Source organism: Micromys minutus (assembly GCF_963924665.1).
Source record: "Micromys minutus genome assembly, chromosome: 21".
In the NCBI taxonomy this organism is placed as follows: domain Eukaryota; kingdom Metazoa; phylum Chordata; class Mammalia; order Rodentia; family Muridae; genus Micromys; species Micromys minutus.
Window position 1 is genome coordinate 50,145,035 of NC_137956.1, and position 23,752 is coordinate 50,168,786.

The 23,752-nt window shown below is 51.7% G+C and overlaps 1 protein-coding gene across 5 annotated transcripts in view; it reads left to right on the plus strand.

Moving 5' to 3' along the window:
* Positions 1-23,752, plus strand: part of TRAK1 (trafficking kinesin protein 1) — a 98,064-nt gene extending 74,312 nt beyond the window's left edge. The window contains exons 11-17 of one of the 5 annotated variants that reach the window (XM_080934876.1): positions 2,018-2,094; positions 3,145-3,381; positions 4,131-4,444; positions 9,743-9,961; positions 18,012-18,114; positions 19,233-19,325; positions 21,083-21,221. In XM_080934876.1, coding sequence (XP_080791002.1) covers positions 2,018-2,094; positions 3,145-3,381; positions 4,131-4,444; positions 9,743-9,961; positions 18,012-18,114; positions 19,233-19,305 — 1,023 coding nt within the window. In that variant the 3' untranslated portion in view covers positions 19,306-19,325; positions 21,083-21,221. Of the gene's footprint in view, positions 1-2,017; positions 2,095-3,144; positions 3,382-4,130; positions 5,426-5,498; positions 5,624-9,742; positions 10,106-18,011; positions 18,115-19,232; positions 19,326-21,082 lie in introns of those variants that run through there. The other 4 variants (XM_080934873.1, XM_080934874.1, XM_080934875.1 and 1 more) reach the window with 4 other exon arrangements.

Below are 23,752 nucleotides of genomic sequence, written 5' to 3' on the forward strand. Positions count from 1 at the left end.
GGAGATGGCTCAGCATGGAAAAGCTCTAGATGTGCAAAAGCAACAAGAAAAGCTGGATCTGGTGGTGCACCTCGGTGACCGCCGAATTCGTAGTGTGCCATGGGGAACCTGCCGGAAGTTTAAAGGACAACTAGCCTGGGGTACTGTGAGGAGTGACAGAAACAGGAAGCCCCAGCTCAAGACAGGAAAGAACTAACTCCCCTAAATTGTCCTTTGACCTTGACAGGTTCACCGTAGCACACAAGCACTGGCATCGTGTCCCTGTGTGTATGTGTATATTCACACATGTGCACACATACACACACATACACACATAAACACATACATACACACAAACATACATATATACATACACACATAAACACATATATACACACATACACATACATACATACACACATACACACATAAACACATACACACATAAACACATACACACATAAACACATACACACATACACACACACATAAACACATACACACATAAACACATACTCACATAAACACATACAAACACATACACACATAAACACATATATACACACATACACATACTCACATAAACACATACACACATAAACACATACACACAAACATACACATACACACATAAACACATACAAAACACATACACACATAAACACATACATACACATACAAACACATACACACATAAACACATACATACACATATATATACACACACATACACAAACACATACATACACATACATACATGCAAACACATGCATACACACACACACACACACACACAAAAATAAATAAATAATGTAATTTTAGAAGTAAGAAATAAGCCATCCTGACTAGCACATGCTCTCTTTCATCTCTTCTGGAGAGACTGTCAGCTTTCACGCTTACCAGAAGCTTTGGTTTGCCTGTTCTGAGGCTCTGGGCAAGTCGGGGTTTTACAGATGGTTGTTCTGAGACTCGAAGGCTATGCGCCTGCGTCTCTGGAGCCGAGCATCCACCCAGCCCTGCTTCAGCTCTCTGTCATCTGCTGCCAGGAGCCGCTTCTCCTCAGCAGCGTTTTCAGTTCCTTCGCCTTGTGGTGGGATTTTTCAGTCTGCAACCCATGGACAGAATCGGGTGACCCTCGGACACTGTTGGGGGGGATGGGGGTGTGTGTGGGGTCAACCTCAGTACACCGGGGAAGTTTGTCACACTCCAGGACCAGCCTTCCCCTGACCCTAAAGCTCGTCCCCCTCACCCCCTCAGAAAAGGGCAACCGTATAGGTAAGAAAGCTAGCAGGAGTTAAGGGTTAACTGCTGCTCTGTGTGGAAGATGGCAGGCGGTGGGGGCAGGAGTGGGGGTGGGCAGGTGTGTCTGCAGGGAGGGAGGATGGGTTCTTCCTGGTAACAGCAGTCCTGTCTCCTGAACGCATGCCAAAGGTGGGTGCCTTGGCTAGCTCGTGGAGCAAGGAGCCTGTAGAGAAAGTATAGAGGTGGCAACGTGTCTGACAAAGTCCATGCAGGCAGGGACCTATCCCCAGAGAGCCATCAGCGGGTGATTGTCTACCTAGGAGTCAGAGGAGTAAACCCTGGCCTCCTGTGTAAGCCCTGGGTTGTTAGGACTATGGACCCATGACCAGTAACTTAGTGGGGGCTGTGGGACCGTGTGGGACCTTTTGGAAGCTTAAAGATATTTGGACTTGTTCCCACTGTTATGAACACACTTTTCTGTGCCCCTTGGGTTCTCCATCCCACATCATAGCCACAGTTTTAGCTCTGGGTTTAGGCCAAGGGTGCCTAGTTGTCAGACACTCAGCGACATGAGAATTTACTCACACCCAAAGGTGCCACATGCTCAGAACCTGCCCTGGCTGTAGCTTGGCGGATTCTCTCTCCGTCGGGGGTGCTTTTGGCCTTGTGTCATATGGCATGGAGTCTGGTGGCTACCGGTCCCTATTTCTCCTCCTGGCCCTTCTGGCCTTAGACCTCATCTAGGAATGGAAGCCTTGAGCCCCTGCTCAGCCCACACACATCTGTCTTTTCCCAGGACTCCTTGGCTGCAGAAATCGAGGGAACCATGCGCAAGGAACTGCAGATGGAAGAGCCGGAGTCTCCAGACATCACGTACGGCTGCACGGCTCTTATATTTTGCGTCCCCACAAACTTGACTCAGGACCGGTGCTCGTAACCTAGTGTGTGGACCTTAGACACCACTGGCCAGCCATGGTCCTTTCCTGTCAGGTTAAGGGACGTGAACAGTGGTATATCTCTGGAGCTACGGCTCAGCAGGTAGAGTAGTGTTAGCATGCAGGCGGCATGAGTTGGGTCCCTCATAATGCCGTGAGGCGGAGGAAGGAGGCTCAGACGTCCAAGGCCGTCTTCACAGCCAGAATATGTGAGTCCCTCTCTTGAAAAACAACCCAAACCAATGAAGGAGGTCACTTTATGAATGTCCAGGGAGTGAGAAGGGTGCTGTGCCCCTTCTCTGCCTTTTCTCTTAATGAAAAGCATTATCTTAAAAAGTTTTCATGTTTGCTAAGAGTGCTGGGATCCGGGCTTCCAGTCCTCTGGGTACTCCTGGGGGTCTCGGCCCCTACAGCTCATGACCCCTAACCACAGGTCCCAGTTTGACCTCCACAGAGCACTGAGAGATGTGGGGACCACGTTTTCCCCTGAGTGAGTAGTGTCCTGGTGTGTGTGTGTGTGTGTGTGTGTGTGTGTGTGTGTGTGTTTGTGTGTGTACAGCCTGGCATCCCCGCCAGTCCAGAAATAGGCCCGCCTTTTTCTCCTTAAAAGGAGAAATCAAACTGTGGGCCCTGTGCTTAGAAATGGCAGCTTCTAAGAATAGCCCAGTGGGGTTTTATCGTCTCAAGGTAGAAACTTCGGACCGACACCGACGGTGGCTTTGCTGTTTAACTTTGTGAGAATGGCTACACATGCTCGTTCTAGAGAGGTCTCTGAGCGAGCTCTGCCCTCCTGTGGCTCTCAGCGGCTCTGAAGGAAGCCTGTCTGCCAAGGACAAAGCAACACCACAGCACTATCATTTATAGCGCAGGCTTCAGGCTGTGATAAACTGTCATTTAGGCTAGCTGAACCTAGTGCTGAGCTGTGCTCCTGAGGCTTAGATTCGGTTCTTCCTGGTACGCTGGCTCATGGCTGCCATGTCCTCCCCAGCCACCAGAAGCGTGTCTTTGAGACTGTGAGGAACGTCAATCAAGTGGTCAAACAGAGATCACTAACCCCTTCCCCCATGAACATCCCGGGCTCCAACCAGTCCTCAGCCATGAACTCCCTCCTGTCCAGCTGTGTCAGCACCCCCCGCTCCAGCTTCTACGGCAGCGACGTCAGCAACGTGGTCCTTGATAACAAAACCAACAGCATCCTCCTGGAAACTGAGGCAGCCAACCTGGGGTGAGTGGCCGGGGCTCCTCTCCTTCTGTTGGAGGGAGGGGGAGGAGGTGCACCTTGAATGTGGGCTCAGTCACCATGAGGGAGAGGTGGATGAGAGCTGCCACGTCCCAGTTACCCACCTTTCCCACGACACTGGTCTTTACTGAGGTAGTATCTCAAGCTGATGCCCACAGTGTGTTTTACAATAATATCATGGGGGGAAAACTCACAGATACTTCCCACAAATCACGGAAGGTGGAATGTAGGGGGCTGTCAGTTGTGGGCTCTCCTTGGTTATGGTCAGTTTCTCCCCACCTTACCACCCTGTGGAACCCCAGCGCCCAGTCCCATCATCGACCTGTGCACCCTGGCCCTCTGACTTACTAAAACAGGTACTTTGGACCAGTGAGGTCATCAGAGGGGTTCTCCAGGATCAGATCTGGTTTTCACTCAGAACTGAGAACTCGGGCCTTTCATTTCAGAGACAGGAGGTTTGAGTCAACTCCCCTTTGGGATCTAAGTTCAGACACCTGCCAAAGGCTTCTTCCCAAGTGACCTGGAGGGAGAGGCTGATGAAAACACATTTTTGGCAAATTTTCAGCCTGTCCTGGTACAACTCACCTGCCCCTAAGAATAGTCAGTTGAGACCCACAGAGGGAGCTCCTTCAGTGGCTGGCCCTGGTCTCCTCAGGAGATCTCCTGTCCCTGTTCTGGGGGGTTCTCAGTGCCCTTTGCTGGCTGTAGGTACTCACCCTCCCTGTCTTCCGCAGGAACGAGGAACACAAGAAGCCAGGCACCCCAGGCACCCCAGGCTCCCATGACCTGGAGACGGCGCTCAGGCGGCTGAGCCTGCGCAGGGAGAACTACCTGTCGGAGCGGAGGTTCTTCGAGGAGGAGCAGGAGAGGAAGCTTCGAGAGCTGGCTGAGAAGGGGGAGCTACACAGTGGCTCGCTCACGCCCACCGAGAGCATCATGTCCTTGGGCACGCACTCACGCTTCTCCGAGTTCACGGGCTTCTCTGGCATGTCCTTCAGCAGTCGCTCCTACCTGCCCGAGAAGCTGCAGATCGTGAAGCCGCTCGAAGGTGACCACCAGGGGCCTCGGCCCCTCTCTGTCCTCCTCTGCGACTCTCTCTGGGCCCTGATTCACCACAAGAAAGCCAGTCACCAGTGTCACACCTACTCCTTTTTCTTTCGAGATAGCCACCCACGCTGCTGGTTTGAGTTCCTCTGAGGCCCCGTCTTTTATCACGGTTTGAGCGGTATACACTCCTGGGTGAAACTCCCGGCAGGTGTCCCACAGGTCTCTTACTTTTGTCCTTAGCACTTGAGGGGCCAAGCCCGGTGGCAGCTGCACAGCTTCAGACCCTCAGTGGTAGTTGTGCGACAGCAGCTGCTTCTGGATAACCCAGGGGTCTGAAACGGGTGGGGAAGGAACACGTTGGCTGCTCGGAGATTTTTACTGTCAGATAGCACAAAGTGAGCAATGTGACCCTCCCTCCCCCCAGGCATGTGGAAGTGTTGTGTGTGTGATCACTTATTCCAATCTGTTCTTCATAGAGAGGGTGTGGCTTTCTGGAGATGGGCTTTGCTATGAGCTAGGCCCCTCTACAGTCCTCAGTGTGAGGCAGGAGGGAGGGATGGAGGGCAGCCCATTCAGACTCCTCTAAGCTCCCCTGACCGCCCCCCACCCAGTACTTCTAGTTTCCTCTTCCCCCTGCCTTGTCAGGAGCCACCCAATGTGTACTGTTTTTGTGTGTGTGTCCCCCCCAAACACACTTTAGTTTGAAGCCCCAGAGAGTTGGAAGACCTGCTTTAGAACCACGCAGTGTATTTTTGATGTAAAGCGGGGCATCTGCAGGTCCATAATCACCATAAGGTTTCAGTGCCACGGATAGTTTCTGTCTGTCACACAGGTACAAACTTGTGCTCTCTGCTTAAAAGAGAGCAAATAATTGTTTCCATCCCAAGAGCCCCTGCTTTTCCATGGGACCGGGTCAGCCTTACCGAGCAGGCAGCCTGCAAAGCTGAGGCCATGCGTGTACCATGGTCCCTGTATTTCCAAAGTTAGAGGAAGGACTGTTTTCTTTCTGTTTTCATTTTAATGATTACTGTTTGTTTAATTTAGGTCCTTCCTAGTTTTCAGGGCAGAGAGGCTCTCTCCTTTTTAATTTGTTTATTCTGTTGTAAGCTTTGGGATTGTTTTCTGACCTGCAATTACATCTGGTTTTCTTTCAATAAAACCTTCCATTTCTGCAATTTTATTTTCGCCTTTCTTTTCTTTTCTTCTTTTGTCTCTCAAAGGCCATTAGACACTCACCACCTCTCTGCTTTCCTTCCTTCATCGTGTTCCGTTGGGTCACCTGTGTTCTGTTTTGGGTTCATTTTTCAAGTGCATTGCAGGATGGAATTTTGAAATTTTTATTTTGACCAATTAATTCATCTCTTATCTTTTTCTGACTTTGTACCCTGGGTGGCAGTGATTTTTTTTTTTTTTTTTTAAGACAAGAGGGGACCCCACTCATCTGTAAGCCAAATTTTGCCCTTGGCACCCTCTTCCCAAAGTTGAATTAACCATTAAAAAGCCCTTATCATTGTGTCCCTGAAACACACCCTGTGACTAGGATCCTTCTGGCTTTATGTTCCTCAAACTCCTTCCTTAGCTGCTCAAAAGACAACTGATCTTTTCTCCCTTCCTTGTCCTCTACAGTTGATACCCTAAGAGGGGTGCGACCATAGCTGTCTACAGCTTCCGAACACTGTCACATGCGTGAGAGTCAGCCTTCCTCTCAAGCCCCCTTATTTCTAACAGGCAAATCGCTGTCAAACAAGGTTGTCCCAATTTAGCCGCCTGGGTCTCTGGGGCTCAGTTCGAGACCTGGGCCGTCATCCCGCTGGTGTCATGTCTTCACCTGGCCCAGTGAGACGCTGATAGGAAGCCCTTGATCTCCAGCAGGCCAGGGAAAGGCACCTGGGGTGAGGTCCCTGGAGACCACTGTCTGAGAGCATTGTAGAAGCCAGCAGTGTCCTCTGTCTACATCTCCTTCCGTCCAACAAGCCGTCCTGCCGTCTCATGTGTCAGCCAGCCCAGCGGAGCCTACGGGCCTTCCCAGGCTTCTGTGTTCTGCCTGCCCCCAGCCGGTTCTCAGGTGGTAGGAGTGTGGTAGACATGTCCTGCTATTGGACAAGGGAACGGGGCTGGTTTGGAGGGTGAGGAGGAAAGGACGAGGCACTATGCTTGGCTCTGGTAAGGAGACCTTCATGGTCACTTTCATGTCTGATCTCCATACCAAAGAAAGGATTTCAGGCAGGCAGCCAGGAGATGGGTGGAACTCCTACATAAAAGCTTGGGGGCTTGGGCTCAGTGCTGGGCTCCTTGAATACCTGGAGCCTCAGAATCAGCTGGGGAGAAAGTGAGGCCCACTGTTGACACACCAAAAATTATAGCTAAGGCTGAGACAACACCCGTCCTCTGGGCTTGCTGTTGCTGGATTCCCAGGCTCACCCATGGAGGCGGTCTCTCTGCTGAGAGCTTCTGGGATCAGATGCCAGAGGTGGCGGTCAGTTTAATCCCAGATGGGCTGCTTGCTCTAATGCAACCTCTGGTGGGTGTCTCTTTCTCACACTCAGTGAGAGGAGGAGAGACAACAGGGCAATCCTGAAACTAAAGGAGTTGGGTGTATGGTGCAGCCCACACCGAGTGAGCACCGATATAACATGTCCCCATGTACAGACGTCCAGGTTGGCCTTGATGATGGCTTCCACCGGGTTTTTCCCGTGACCTTCCGTGAGAAAGCACATGGACGGTATGATTGGGACCACCAACGGTGACAGGGTTCCCTCAGTGCGTGAGTGTCTGGAAGTTCTGCTGGTGGCCAGCCCCTGCTGCCACTGAGCCCCCTTTGCCCTGAGCTCTCAGTTTTGACTCATTTACCTCTAGCCACTTGGCTTCAGGAACCTTCCATTCCCCTGTTTGTAGTGAGCGATGCTCCCCACTGGGAAGTTTGAGGAGTGCATGGCAGTGTTTCTGTGTAGAGCACGGTCAGTTTTTATTGGAACACGGAGCTCGTGCGTCATCATTTCCAGTGCTAGTGAACAGACACGGGGGTGAAGTCTTCAGGCTGTCCTCCGTTAGTGGAGAAGACGAAGGGTTAACCCACCAAAGATCTGCCTTCCATTCCCCCCACTCCCCCAGAAAATTATACAGGGAGCTGGAACGGAAGCAGCCGGTCATTGCGTAGCTTAACCTTGCCCCTCCGGCCAGAGAGTTAGCCTGTCTCGGAGTTTCACCGTGCTGGTGCATTTCCCTGTCTCAGAGTTTCACCATGCTGGTGCATTTCCCTGTTGCTGCTGATATTCTTCCTGTATTGTCTTTCTGTGTAGCGGGGTCGGGCACTGTGGCTACGGTGATGTCAGTTCCTCCCAAGTCCCATTCGGATTGCAGCCAGGTCAAAGAAATCCTTACGATGTATGTGTGCAGGGCTACTTACAGTGTGCCCCGAACATAATGCCACAATACCAAGTCAGAGTGTGGCTTCCACCAACACTGGGAGGCAGAGAGGCAGGCAGGTCTGAGTCTGAGGACAGCCGGGGGCCACACGGAGAAACCCTGCCTCAGAAAACAGAAGAATGCAGTTTAGAGTTCAGACTAAACATGCTTCTGCCTGTTCCTCCTGTCCCCTGTCAGGACTGCCTGGGTAGATCACAGAGGCACACCACACTGTCATGTGAAACAGTTGTGTGTGGCGGCACCTGGGAGCTCAGGATCCCACATGCATGTTCCCCTCTGTGGTCAGTGGCTGAGTCTTCTGCCTGTGGGGCCCCAGTGCATCCCTGGGATGTTCAGCTCCACACCAACCTCTGCCACTGGATGGCGCTAACAGCCTTGTCTTCTCCCACGACTGTGACCACAAAAATACCTGCGCTTCATCCCAATTGAGGACTTGTCACGAAATCCTTATAGGTGTAGAATCCATTTTTAAAAACCCCTTTATTGTTTTGGGTATTTTTTCTCCCTTTTGCCCATAGAAATTATTTTCTTATCCCATTCAGTAGGCCCAAGTCTTTCAAGAAGGATGTAACATGTGTCCTTAAACCAGGTGTGGACTTTGAAGGGCTGAGGGTGTTAGTTCCTTCCCCCTGCCCCCTTTTTAATTTTAAGCAGAATTGAAGTAGTCCATTGTCAGAATCCTTCCAGGACTTCTGTGTCATCCCATACCCGGGTGTCTGGCCGGCACTGCCCCTCACCCACCCAGCCTCTCTGACCCCAGATGGCTCTCCTCTCAGTTTACAAGGCTGGCACTTGCTTCCCTCCCCCACTCCCTATCGTAGGGTTTCTACTCAGCTAGCAAGTGGTCCTGGATGTCGTCTCTGAGGGCCTCTCTACGTGTCAGCAGCATGTGGTCTGTTTGTTTGTGGCCATGCACGTTTGAGTGTCTTCTTGGTCTGTAGAAGAGGGCTTCAGGTCCCCATCTCCTGGGCCTTCTGCCAGATGGTGGCATCCTTCAAGGTCACAGCACACTGACGAAGGAGCTAAGCAGCTCCTCCGCACCCAGGCTCTCAGGTACTCCTGGCCTTGTGACACCTTTGGTAGAGCACCTGGGACACATGAAGTCATCATCGGGTATGCTCAGGTGTTATTACAAACCCTCAGGCTGACACCTGAGTCCTGGGGTCTGGTGTCACCCTGGAGATGGCTCTGGACTCCTGTGACTTATTGCCTTGCATTCTCCCCACCTCACCTCGTGACTCCTCCACTCCACCTCTGTAGCTTCCCTGTGCAGGTGGGTCTGTGGGAGTCAGCATCCTAGTACCCGAGCACCCGGGGGCTCCTTGATCCCTGGCTGTTCTCGTGCTGGTTTTACAAGCTTCCTCTGGCCCTTGCTCACCATTTCACCCTCTTCTGTTAGCAAAGTGATAATGTGTTAAGTTTGGGGGTTAGCATTGGGTGGTTTAAAGGACTTTGTTACCAGGTATCATTGGCACACACTTTATAGCCTAATTTTACTTTTGAAAATATTGGTTCTTTATAGTGCCACTCCCTCCTGGTGTGGCAGGGACACAGTTGTCCAGTTGGGTCAAGCCAGCTCTATACCAGTCCCTCCCACAGTCCTATGCAAGATCGGGTGACCCCAGTCCCTCCCACAGTCTTGTGCAAGCTCAGGTGACCCCACTCTCACAGTCCTTTGCAAGATCTGCAAGATCGGGTGACCCCAGTCCCTCCCACAGTCCTTTGCAAGCTCGGGTGACCCCAGTCCTCTTCCACAGTCCCGTGCAAGCTCGGGTGTTCACACTGAGCTCTCTGAGGGTGGGAAACATTTGGTCTAGCTGGTATCCTAACCTTCCCTTCTCCCCATATCCGCCCCTCCCTTTTCTCCCACAAGGTTCAGCCACCCTTCACCACTGGCAGCAATTGGCCCAGCCTCATCTTGGGGGCATCCTGGACCCCCGCCCTGGCGTGGTCACCAAGGGCTTTCGGACTTTGGACGTTGACCTGGATGAGGTGTACTGCCTTAACGACTTTGAGGAAGATGACACAGGTGACCACATTTCTCTCGCTGGCCTAGCTACCTCCACGCCAACTCAGCACCCGGAGACCTCAGGTGAGAGGTCTCGAGCACGTGTGACTGTCTCAGGCAGCAGAAGTTACTCCAGCCAGCCTCAGGCTTCCTCAGAGGAGATGCACCAGCCGCCAGCGCCAGCAGAAGCAGGCCTGGAGGAGGAGGAGGATGAGGAGGAGGGGTCTGGTGAGGGCGCCTCAATTAGTCCTGTACACCTGACACCTTTACCGGAGACAGAGCTCTGGGCCTTGCTCGGCTCTGTTCCTGGCACCACCCGTAGTAACTCTGTGTCTATAGCTTCTGCTCGTCTGTGTGGATGATAGGAAAAAGATTTCCCCTTGTCAGGTTCTGTTTTGGAAACAGAGACCAAATCCTCTGCTCGTGACAAGCGGGTACCTCTGCCTATTGTGGAGCTCTAGAGCCCTGCCAGTGGGAGCAGGAGAGGCTGCTAAAAAGTGGGATATGGGGCACCCCCAAGAACAGGTACACCTGGGTACTGTTACAGCCATCCTACCCTGAATCTGACGGACTGTCTCCCATCCTCTTTGGATGTCCAGCCTGAGTGAGCTGAGCAGTCTTAGGGAAATGATGACTGAGACCCTATAGGATGTGTGGAAACCAGATGGAAGTGTGGGGAGCGGTCTGAATGCTTGGGAGCATGTCTGCTGGGTGACTGCGGTGTAGCCTCAGAGAAGGTGCATGTGTTATTTAAGTGTTTGGTGACGCTCTTTGACCAGGTACACACTAAGAGGTGTCATTCAGCTCTTACAAGGTGGATGCCCTTGCTAGCCCTAGTCTCACTTCCGGGTACAAACTGCGTGACCACAGATGTACTGGTGACCCATAAACCTCTTGCACTGGGATGGGAAGTTTATGGTAAGGGCTGCTGGGACCTCAGGGGAGTTGTGTGGTTACTGCTTATCCAGATACTCTATCTGCTTTCTGGAGCTCCTAGCTCTTCATGCTGGGGCGTAAGGAAAAACGAATGGCCCTTTGCTATACTCCTGACATGCCTAGGTTACTGCATGCAAGGAGAGGATATTCCTCTTTCTGCCTCATAATTTTTAGAGGCCCTGACACTTGACTTGCTATAAAATCCGAGGTAGAAAGGAGAAGCCAGGTTTAGTGTCTCATATCCCCAGTTTAATTATAGGCAGCCGTGGTCAAGGGGGCCCAACCTGGACCGACTGTTTCTTTTAATGTCAACCTTAGCGGTCTCAAAATTTATGTTTCAAGTTTTTGAAAGTAAGTTACCAGGCGATGCAGAGCACCGTCTATCCTGTGAGATCCACACACTCAAGCCTGGTGGGATACACTTATAACCCCAGGAAGCCGAGGCAGGAGGACAGGGCAGCAGCCTGCAGTTTTGAATCTCTCTTCATTTTCAGCGAGTGGTCCATCTGAAAGCAGCCAGCACCATACCGTGCCTGGCTGACTTCTGTGGCCTCAAGAATAGGTGTCAAAGCTCACACATCTCCTGCCTAGGTAGAGTGCCGGTCCCTCCACCAGGTGCATCTTGGGAAGATGTGAGAGGTTGGAAGGTGAGAGCTATGAGGACCAGAGGCCCACCACTTGCTGAACCTGGTGGCACATTCACCCTGCAACATGGTTAGAGGAGAACCAAGCGCATTTAGAGCAGACGTTGTAGGCATGCATTGGAAGCACAGCTGACCAGCTTGCTCAGGGTCATTCAGGAAAGGTGCTCCCATGGTGGGGAGAGTTGTCTGGAGCTTGATCTTGGGGGAAGAAGCTCTTCTCTGGAAGCAACATGCAGAGAGAGGGTACGCAGAGCCACGAGGTGGTGACTAGGTGGCAGAGCAGGACAGCTCCTTTTCTCCGATGAATGACCAAACCATTCTGCTGTTAGGAGTGGAAGTCTAAAACTCCGCCACCTCGAGTCACACTAGATACCTTAAATGTTCTTTATGCAATCCTGGGAGGGGGTGTAAAGGCTGGGGAGTCTCCATGGGAAGGCATCTGTCCCGATGGCCTGGCCCCTGAGCTCCCAGACTCACCCCGTAGACGGTTTTACTAGTGTGTTTAAATGTGTCTTTCGAAGCACCATTTGACTTTCCCTCTTTCATCTCACGTCTGAAGAAGGATGGTCCCGTGTTTTTGTGTTGTTAAATTATCTAGAAGATTAAAATGGACTGTTGAAAGCAAACTTTAGGTCATAGTTTTACTTCCTTTTAATGATTGCTTATGTTCTGGATTTACACAGGAAGCAGCTTTTCCAGGGCGAGCCACCATCTGGTCCTGCCAGGACTCTGTATTTTAGTTTATGGCCGGGGACAACCCACGAGTGGGAAATGTTGATTAAGCTCACCTGGTCTGTAGAATGTGCTAGAGGGTTTAGTTCAGCTAAATTGTCCTGAAGATCCAAAGCGGGATGGGATTAAGCCGGCGCCAGAGATGAGCTGAAAACTTGGCTTGTCTGTCACTCACATACGTAGAGACTGGCCAGTGCAGACTCCAGGGCCGTATTGACCAGTGCAGACTCCAGGGCCGTATTGACCTCTGTTCCCGCCAGTGCAGACTCCAGGGCTGTATTGACCTCTGTTCCCGCCAGTGCAGACTCCAGGGCCGTATTGGCCTCTGTTCCCTGCAGTGCACAAGGCTGACAACTGGGCCCAAGATCCTGGCACTGGTGTAGACCATGAAAACTTCACTCATTCAAAACAGGCCTCTGAAGGTCCCCGTATCTCAAGCCCCAGGATACCAGAGGCAGAACCAGGAAATAGCTTTCTGCCGCTTCTTAACCAACACACAGATCTCAGCTGTGCTCAGAGTGAAGGAATAAAAAGAATAGCCTGCCACAGAAAAGGAGGAGGCCTGGTCAGCGAAGCCTTGCTCCTGCTCCGTCACACAGCGGGTGCCCTGAAGGAACAAGCCTTTCTTTCCTCCTTGGCTCTCTCTCCCACCAGTCACACCACTGTCCACAAAAGAGGGAGCAGACAGGCTTGTGTGAAGGAGTTGGCTCAGTGACCCCATGGGTCTGGCAGGGAAGGTTGGTACAATTGGTTCACAGACCTCATGGTCTCTTTGGCAGAAGGAAGTCCCTTCTTCCATGTTCCAGGAGGGACGGAGACATTGTCACCCTTTGTCTGTACAGGCTGAGTGCTCTGCTCACGCCCCCTGGGTTAAGGCGTGCTAAGTCCTGGGCTCTTTCTGAGAGCATTTGGTGAACTGAGAACGGGCCAGCTGCAACCCTGAAGGAGGGCAGAGAAAGAGAGACAAGGGCTGGTTCCTGGAAACTGGACAGAACAGGCTCAGCTCTGCCCAAGACTAACAAGGCAGAGCTGACTGGAGAGAGAGCCTTCTTGGCACCAAGCTTAACTCTGTGCTGGCAGATCCCTCCCCGCCAGGACACCAGAGAGACCTGTGAACAATGGGAGACGTGCTCCCCAGCCCACCCAGGCAGGTGAAGAGTTTCTCTGCATGTCTGTGTCTGTGTCAGCCCCCGAAGGAAGGATGAACAGCCAGGGCTGTAGAGTCTGGCCTGGCTGGTGGAAAACGATCTAGAGAGAGTTTGGCATTTATCCCTTCGACAGTTCCACCACGTGCTGAGACTCTTTCCTCAAGAGAGAATATACCTCAGAGTCACGCAGCAGATTTTCCTGCCCTCCCTGCAGGACACTGTGAAGTGGTTTTGTCTCCTAAACCATACACGAAACAGACAGCGGTTTACTGTGATGATAGAATGTTTAAGTTTAAGAACTATAGTATCAGTTGTACTGAATCAGACAAGAAGACCTTGTGATTCTATTCATTCTCCACATTGGAACCTTCCAGAAAACTTACCAGACTGAGGACTAATGGGCAGGGAGCCAGGGACCTTCACAGGGCTACAGGACCAGGCCAGAGATACTCAAAGAAACGGGGAAGCCGGAAGCTAAGAACTTAGAAAGTTTTGCCAATAAAGTTATAACAATTGATAGTTAAAAACCACTCTTAAGGGCAGGGCAGACACCTGTCATCCCAGCACTCAGGCTTCTGAGACAGGAGGATGATTAATTCCGAGGCTAGCCTGAGCTACATGAGCTCTATGTCAAAATAACAAGTTTTGTATAGTCTCCTTTGAAGCCAGTGCGACAGTGTGTTGGGCACACGGGTGTACAAGGGCTCTCTGTCTGTGATCTTTCAAGGCACCGTTACATTATAAAACATCCTGTGTGCCCTGGTGTTTGTCTTCTGAGCAAAAATTCTATGACATTGCCTTCACCTGGCTCGTGAAAATGGATCCCGCGTAGCGGGAAAGGAGTTTTCCATCCTGAGCGGGACAGAGTCATCACCCGCTGGGCTGTCTAAAGACAAGAAACAGAAACCTGCTCCTGTTCTTAGGGCTTGATTCGAGCCGGACCTTTCAGTTTTGAGGATGGCAGTTTTCATTTTCAACAGCTTTACTTTGTTTGGTAGGAAAGGCTATTCTCGGGTACCATTGTTGATACGGTGGCCCTGTGTGTGTGTGTCTGTGTGTCTGTGTGTGTGTATTTGTGTGTGTGTGTAGAGGAAGAAAGAAATCATAGAAAGCACACAACAGGTCCAGATCATGTGACAGCAGCTTCACACTCCATGATCAAGTCAGGAAACTAAGGTACACCTTCTTTCATCCACTTGCCTGCTCCCCACAGAGTGAGTATAGGATGTTGGCCGTGCCCTATAAAGATGTCATCTATTTAAAGGTAGAGTCGGGAAGATCGGATATTCAAGGTCAACCTTGGCTACATAGTGAACTCTGGGTATATCCTGGGACACATAAACCCCTGTCTCAAAATAAGACATAGTTAGAGGGTGTGGCAGGGCCAGCGTCTCCCCATTCTCCAAGGGTCTGTGAAATAGCCTCAGTTTATGTCACCTCTCAAGACTCCTGTTGCAGCAACAGGCTTCAGTGCCTCTGAGAGGCTCCCTCGGATGTTCCTTTAAGGACTGGCTTCTAGGGTGTTGTTCAGAGTGGAAAATAGTAACTCCAGCACACATCAGCTCGCCCTTCCCCGCAGAGAATAGAGAATGAAAGGGGTTGCATGGAATGTGTGTCCAAACATGGCTGCCCAAGTGGGCAGAGTCCCATCATCTGCCAGTCCCTGCAGGGCCCCTGAGCTTAGCAGAGCGTCTGAGCCATGGTCCCTCTCTTCACAGCACTCTGTAGGGCAGCAGCCCCACCCCCACCCCGGTTTATGTAGACACCCTCCAATCCTGCTGGAGACTAAGGGATGTGTGGGGGATGACCGACCCACCTTGGGTCCTAGCCGTAGGCAAGCAGGCAGTGTCATTTTCCAGATGCCTTCACTCCGAGCTAAAGAGCTCAGACTGCATCTGGAGCAGAGTGTGCCCCACCCTTCCCCGTGCCTTCTAGCACAGCTGGCCAAAGGGAGGGTTTGCCCACTGTACACGACTCAGCCCTGTAGAGCTCTGATTACCAAGGTTTAGTTAATTTTAAAGCGTGGCCAGTGATTGCATCAGCATTGGGAGAAAGAACAAAACGTGAGGATTGGGGTTGTCGTTAAAGAAAAAGCTATCGCTATGTAAAAGGGCCAGCATGCTCCCAGTGGTCAGGTCACCAAACTGAGTGGGCTCTCATCTGAGCACAAATTAGCTCAGGATGCATTAGCCGGGCTGGCTTAGCAACCTTGAACCTGCTTGACACCTGCCACACACAGCTTTAGGCTGTGATCAAGTGGGGTGTCTGTCCATCCATCCATCCCCTGGAGCTGGAAGCCTTCCAGTCAGGCTCAGACAAGGATAAAGACTTCACCAGGAGGTTGGAGTAGTCATTCCAAGGAGCCCCGCCCTCTGCACCCTCACCCCGAGGCCTGTGAGGGAAACACAGTTTGAACTTGCAGTTGAGCTGGGCGGCCTGGTCCTGGTGACTCTGGTTTTGAACTCACGCTCAGCCCTGCTAAGGGTGTTTTCAGGTCTCTTGCTTTCAAAGCTTGGTCTTTTCCAGAAGCCCGTGGCTTGAGGAGTCAATGTCATGCTTCTCTGGGATACACAGGAGGGGTTCTGGGGAACCCTTCCCGGTGAAACTCACTGTCTCTGTATTGTGTCCCAAGGAAGGGAGGCTCAGCTGCGTCCCGGCAGCCTGTGGTGACACCGAAAGTTGGAGCACATCCCAGTGGTATTGTGGAGGGGCCGGATCTCTCTGGCTTTGGCTCTTTGGACAATCAATCCTCTTGGTCTTCAAAGCTGTCCATTGTTCCCGGGGAATGGGGGGAGGGTGGATTTTAGCAGCCTTTTCTCACCTCCCAAACCTATTTGGATGGATTTTCCTTCTGATGATTCAACTCCGTCTCTAAAAATGTCCTCCTCGGAGATCATACACCTAATGGGCTAGGGAGGGGCCTCTCGTCCAGATGGGGCTGCACTTCTAATTCTAACCCTGCCTCCTTTGTTGGGTTGTTATTCTTAGTGTTCCCTCCTACCGCCATCGTGTCTTAACGATCTGCCTGCTCCTTCTCCTCTCTGTCTTTCCCAATAACCCCTCCTCTCAGGCTTCCTGTTGGTTTTGTTCCTGGATTTTGTCGCCGTCCAAGGCTTGTGATTGTCTGGCTGACCTTATCATAGCTTGGTCCATTTTTTTTTTTTTTTTTTTTTTTTTTTTTTTTTGTTGGTGCCCTGCGGCACCTTCTAGGTTACCTGAGCTCGGGGACCACCGCTCCAGTCCAGTGCTGAAGCCATGGTTCACGGAGGCAGTTCATGTGCATCATTTGCTTGTGTGCCCTTCTGTGCCTCCTGCTTAGCCTCTGTTTGTGGTCCTGGTGCTGGCTGCCACCCCAGGTGTCACCCGCCTCCCACCAAGCTCTTCCCTTCTCTTCTGGACACCATCACTATTTTTGTCCCTCAGCTTTGTCCCCCTGTGGCGTGTCTCCAGCTGACTCCCCACCCGCCCCCTTTTTTTGTTGGCTTCATTTAGTTTTTAGTTTTCTTTTAACATACAACCAGATTATTTTTTCATTTTATATATATATATATATATATATATATATATATTTGCTTTTCAAACCCAAGAGAAAATCTTAGCAAGAAGATTCTCATAATTGAGTCTTCATAGTCCCCGAGTTTTCTTACCTCTGAAGCCTGGAGTCTTCCCAGGAGGTCTCTGGGGGCTGAGCTGCTGCAGGGCTGGGCACTGGGTTGGGTACCCCGTCTCATGACTTTATCTTGCATGGGATTTGATGCACACCTTCATCTTTTTCACAGTCTACACTTGCTTTTTCCCTTGATGCTCAAGTTATGAGTTAGGATGACCTTGACAATCATGACGTCGTTTTGGCCTCCCTCCCTGTCCCTTCGCTGACTCTCTGTGCATGGCCCTGATACTACCCTGATTTGCTTTGCTCCAACCGTGGTCATCAGCCGCCTTAACAACAACGTCTTGGAGCATTCCAAGGAGGCCATCTTGTGTCAGTTCTAGTGAAAATGGGTGTCTTAGAAACTGTGTTAAAGAATGCTGCCAAAGTGCGGGGCAGGGGTGAGGGTGTAGCCAGACCACCTGGGCCTGGGAACTCCTGTCTGTTGTTGTTGAGGCTGCTGAGGACACCTCCCACCACGATCAGCACGGGTGTCTGGACAGTAGTGGAGCCAGCTTCCCCAAGCCCCTTTTGTGTGAACAGAAAAGGGAGCTGTGTGAGCCCTGCCCCGCTTTCAGGAGCCCAGTACTTCCCCCTGCCCACTCCGCTCCTTCCTCTGGGCAGAGCCTTGGCACCTGCTTGTCAATGTAAAGAAATATACAGCAAGCATGCCGGAAGAAGGCAGATCCGAGCTCTGAGGTGGAGAGCTAAATTTAGGTCTCCTTGGCACTCCCCGCTCCCCTGAGAACTGGATCCACTACTGGGCCACGAAGTCTGATGAGGAACCCTGTCTGGATTGGGCCGGAAGCTGGGGTTCGATGCTCTGCACACCAGTGCTCAAACCGTGGTTGTTTTCGAGACCACCGCCAGTCCAGAACATTGGTGTCTCGACTTCCACGCCCAGATCCAGTTGACAAGGTATCCATCGAGACTCACGCCTGTGGAGGGTCCGGCTGGATATTAGCGTCTCTTGTGGCTTATTTCCATGGGTGCAAAGAACGTGTTTGTCCTCCTTCTTGGTCTAGCGCACCACCCTGGGAAGTGCATGTCGCAGACCAGCTCGACTTTCACCTTTACCACCTGCAGAATCCTGCACCCTTCAGACGAGCTCACGCGGGTCACACCAAGGTAAGGGACGGTGACCCGGGGTGGGTGGGAATGGACCAGCCTTTCTCACAAGGTGTCACAATAAAGTCAAGAGGTTCATTTGAAGGCTGATTCTGAGCCAGGTGGGGGTGCCACATGCCTTTGATACCTGTATTTGAGGCCAGCCTGGTCTATGTAATGAGCTCCAGGACAGCCTGGCCTACATAGTGAGACCCTATCAAGGGGAAAGAAAGTAGCCAATTACAGACATGGGGACCTGAATTTGAACTACATCACTCACAAAAAAAAAGAAAGAAAAAAGATGTAGGGCTGGTGGGACATGTTGTAATCACTCGTGAATAAAGCCCTAGAGTTAGCTGTCTTGCCAGCGTAGCCTGCTTGGTGAGAGACTATCCTGTCTCAAACACAAGGTAGGTGGTGCTTAAGGAGCAATACCTAAGGTTGACCTCTGGCACCACACCCATGTGTGCACTCATATGCACACACTGCACACACAGATGCACACAGAGAGCCAAACCCAACCAGCTTACACATCTTTCTTTCTGGACCTCGACCTTGTTTGTTCAGATCTAGGGTAGGTAGGGCCGGGAAACCGCTTTCACTGTTCTTTGCAACTATAATGGAGTCTTCTGGCTCTCCTTAGATGGCTGAGGCCAACATCTCCGTAGGCCCTGGGGCCCAGTATTGTTCTCTCTCTGAGCTTGCCAGCCAAGAGTGGAGTTCTTTCACGGTAGACTTGCTGAGCTCTGTGGAAGCTTTCAAACCCCTGGAGCAGACTCTAGGAAACACACATCACAGCCAGAGTCTAATGGCCAGTTGTTAAAAACTCCATGGCAAAGCCACATGCCCAGTGTGGCTTCTTTCCACCCTCAGTGACATCTGGAGCAATGCTGGTCTGTTTGACTTGATTTCAGCCATCTGGCTTCTCTCCTTGCCTTCCAGAGAAAAAGGCCCATTACAACACAGAAGCCCTCCCACGCCGCCCCTGTGAGCGCCTCCCACACATACACTTTCTCTGTGACACAGTCAAATTAGATCCCAGAGCTAATGGATAGCATTAGGGAGGGAGGTGTGAAGGGCCTTCTCAAAGGGGACAGCCACCCCTGGGAACACCTTAAACTATGAATCATTCTCCACAGGTCTTGTGAGGATGACGACGAAGCAACAGTTTGCCCCGTTGAGCTGAGAGGAGATATAGGGCAGAGAGTCTGAGCCCACGGGCAAGGCAGGGGGTGAGCACACGGCCGGCAGAGCCTGCTCCTGCAGGGCCACGCCCAAGGAGCTGTGTGTGGAACCGTGGCTGCCACTAACCCGGGGACGGAGGCTTTGATGTGTCTCTGTGGTTGTGCCTGGTTAACATAGCCTTGACCATTATTCTAACCCAGCTAAACCCCCAGACCAGCTGAATGTCAACACTAATCGTGACCTAACAGAAGGTTTCACCCAATGGGGTCCCTGGATTTTTGCTTTCTTTCCATCCCTTGCTGCCCCAGGGAAATGCTGGCTTCCAGGCCTTTGACTTTGTTTTAGAAGAGGTTGTTTTTAAAGCCACAGAATTTTGATGTCCCTTGTGAAGCTAAATGTATACTTTGGGCTGAAGCCACAGGCCTCAGACTGCCTTCAAGTTATGTCTTCCCCCAGAAGTGGCTACATGGGGGGTGGGGCAGAAAAGCCTTGGATGTGAGGTGTAAGGGGGGCCTTGAGGGGTAAGGGAGCAGCGGACTGTCTTGCCTGAGGTAGAAAGAAATGCAGCAAGAGGGAAAATAAAAAAAATAAAAACCAAAAACCTTTGCAGGGATGGCCACGCCCATTATCCTTCTAGCGTAGAGCATTCTTACCTTCTAGCAGCTGTCAGCATCCCCAACTCCAAAGTCTCCTCTCTTGAGCTTACGTGCAACAAGCTGTTATATGGCTCCCGCCCTGTGCCCACTGATATTTGCTGGGGAAACTACCTGAATGTGGGGGTCATGTGACACCTCTAGCTACCTCATCATCCCAAGGGCCTTCTCTGCATGGTCTCGGTTTCCTTCCATTTTCTAGCTGGTACCAGGGCCTCCCTTGAGAAGCCTGGACAGAGGGTTCTATGACTAAGTCCTGGGGACTGCTCAGCTGGCCTGTCACCAGGGAAGCTAGCCACTCCAGCTGAAGCCTAGAACCAGCAGCCACTGTAGGTTCTCCTTTGTCCCTCGACACCCTCTCAGAAGCGGGACAGACACCCCCGAAAGCCAGCTTTGCGAGCACTGCTGCTTCTTCCTGCCGCCTGCATCCTGGTGGCCTTCCCTGCTGGATCACAGATGCTGGGACCTCACAGGTCTCCAGTCAACTGGCCGTAGCAGATGAGCGTGGCTTCCTGTCATAGTCATTCAGATGTGAAACGCTCTGTGGGCTTTGGACGTTACACATTCTAGACAGGCTGGTGACTTTAGATGTGGCTTCCCCTGCCCTGGCCAGTCCACTGCATCCCAAGGGAGCTGGAGTAGCAGGTGCAGCCGCTGACCACAGCCGCTGACCACTGTATCTCCGCTGGTTTTTTCGAGTTCCGATAACATGCTCTCATACTCACTGCCATGGTTTCCATTGTAATTCGGGAAGACCGAGATTTGGGAAAAGAACTATTTGGGGGTAATTTGGCTGCTGAAGGGTCTGCTTCCTGTCCCGACCTGACAGCGGTGGGGCTGCTTCACGCGCGAGTTCAAGTCCAGGACTAGCCAAGTATGGCACTGAGTAAGCCAAACTGACCTTAGAGCCTGCTTCTTCCTGCACAGAGGAGACAGATGGCTCTGGGATAGGCAAGGGACCATGTGCACCTTCTTGTTAATGTGAAGCACAGTAAGGGACCCCCTACACCCTCCCGGAAATGAGGAGCAGATGCAGACAGAGGTGCCTTAGGGCACAGCAGGGGGTGTCCTCTCCTACCTCAAGCTTCTTCTACACCTAGTTCCAAGGATGATGTCTTCCTGATGAATAACCAGCCATCCCTTTCTTTCAGCCTTAACTCAGCCCCAGCTCCGGCTTGTAGCAGCACCAGCCACTTGAAATCCACACCAGTGGCCACGCCATGCACCCCACGGAGACTGAGCCTGGCCGAGTCCTTCACAAACATCCGAGAGTCCACCACAACCATGAGCACGTCCCTGGGGCTGGTGTGGTTGCTGAAGGAACGAGGCATCTCGGCGGCTGTGTACGACCCCCAGAGCTGGGACAGAGCGGGCAGAGCTTCCCTCCTCCACTCCTATCCCCCTAGGATGGCTGTGATCCCGTCCACCCCACCAAACTCCCCCATGCAGACGCCCTCTGCCTCCCCGCCCTCCTTCGAGTTCAAGTGTACGAGCCCTCCCTACAACAACTTCCTGGCTTCCAAACCGGCCAGCTCCATCCTGAGGGAGGTGAGGGAAAAGAAGCCGGTGCGGAGTAGTGAGAGCCAGACAGACGTGTCTGTCTCCAACCTTAACCTTGTGGACAAAGTCAGGAGGTTTGGGGTGGCCAGAGTGGTGAACTCAGGACGAGCCCATATCCCCACCTTGCCTGAGGATCAGGGACCTCTCCTCTGTGGACCGACGGGACCGGCACAGGCTCTTGTCCCTGGGGGCCTGGTCCCTGAGCGCCTGCCTCTGGGGTGCCCCAGTGGCATCCGACGGAATCGCAGCTTCCCCACCATGGTCGGGTCCAGCATGCAGATGAGGGCCCCTGTGATCCTCACCTCGGGCATCTTAATGGGTGCTAAGCTCCCCAAACAGACTAGCTTGCGGTGAGGCCGGGGATCGCTGCCCGTCTGCTCTCTGTCCCTGACAGAGCGCTCACACCCCGTCTCCTCTGAGGTCTCCTGAGCTAGACAGATCAACCGTGTGCCTCGTGGGGGACGGGGTGGTGGTGGGGAGAATGGAACTCAATAGGGTGTGTGTACAGGACTTGGGGACCTTGTGTCTGCTCTCTCTTCCAATCCACAGAAAGTTACAACCCTACAAGGTCACCTGAGCTCACCTGGGGGAAGGTGGCATCCTTCCTTCCTTTCTTCCTTCCAAGAAGCGCTGAAATCCCCAAGGCCATTCTTATCCCATGGATAGGAATCTGGTGAATTCTGCATAAGACTGTCTGGTTGCACACACAGCCGCTGCTGGGCACAGGTCTCCTTGCTCACCTGTGACAGAGAGCTGTTCTTTCAGTTGTAAGTGGCCTAACTTCACCAAGGTCTGCACTACCCTGCCCCGTCTGGTCTCTAGACGTGACTTCTTTTCATGTCTCTGACTTGAAGTTACCTTGTTTGTTTTTTTTTTTTTTTTTAATCACAAGTTGTCAGGGTCAGAACCTGACGTGAAAAGAATGTATTTACACTCCGATGCGCCAATCAGACGGCCCCTCCGTGTTCTGTGGTTGATCCCCCTTACCCCCCCCCTTAAAATTTTTACTTGCAGGGAAGTCTCAGTACTGGTGTTTGGTTTCTCCTGGTTCTGACGCCAGAACCCAAGTGACACACATGTTAACTTGCTAATGACATAGCTGATTTCTGAGACCCGGTGTCACAGCCAGGTTAACGTATGATCAGGTGTCACTGTAACATTAGGATCAAGGGGAAAGAGGACAAGACTGTTAACCCTATACGCAGTGGAGGGGAAGGGCCGGATTCATAACACACCTCACTGTATCCTGGGTCAAGGTATGTGAAGCCCAATGGCTGCTGGCCCCTTTCCACTCCGACGGGAGCATGGGCCGTACAGTAGGACTCTGGAGCCTTTCAGTGGCTGCATCTTTATTATTATTATTTTTAGTCCTCTTGTTTCAAAACTAGAATTAAGTTTCCTCTCCATCCCCCAAGTTCATTGTCCTCTCATCCCATTTCTGCCCATAGGAAAGGATCAGAGGTGCTTATGAACGGGAGAAATGTAGGCACGTGAGTGGCCTGGGCCTGTTGCTGTCACCTATGCAGTTGTAAACTTTTATTTATTATCCACGTGTGCTGTATTTAATCAAATGCCGTCTCTGCTTCCAGCTCCAGCCTGTGTGTGTGTGTGTGTGTGTGTGTGTGTGTGTGTGTGTGTGTGTGAGAGAGAGAGAGAGAGAGAGAGATCTTGGCCCAGGTTTATTATTTATTTACTTATATCTGAGGATGGCTGTACCTCTGTGTGTCACACGGTCACCTGCCCCAGACATCTGTAGAAGGATAGCATTCCATGTACAAGACATTGTCACATGAACAACACCGCCCCCAGCAAAAGATGTGTCCCTGAATCCAGTGATGGCCACCAGGGATGCTTGAGAAGGTCCCCAAGCAGCAAACTTCGGTCCCACTATTTCAAACTGTTTATTCTCCAGACAGAGTGCTGGTTCATCATGTCCTCCGCTCTCCTGGATGCCGTGTGTGTGTGTGTGTATGTGTGTGTGTGTGTGTGTGTGTACGCGTGTGTACGCGTACCCTCACTCCAAGTAATGTACCTTTTTATTTGAATGTATTTTAAAGCAGTGGGTAGGATAACAAAGGAGGGTGACAACCTTGGTGTGGGTGGACCATGTCACGTGTTCAGAGGGGCCTCCCGTCCGCACTGACTACACCAGTGTGACCAACATTAAGCAACACTACCAAAAAGTGTGTTGTGATGCATCAGATGAGTGACAAAATTCCATTCACTAACGATTATCAATAAAACAAGCTCGAAGGATGGAA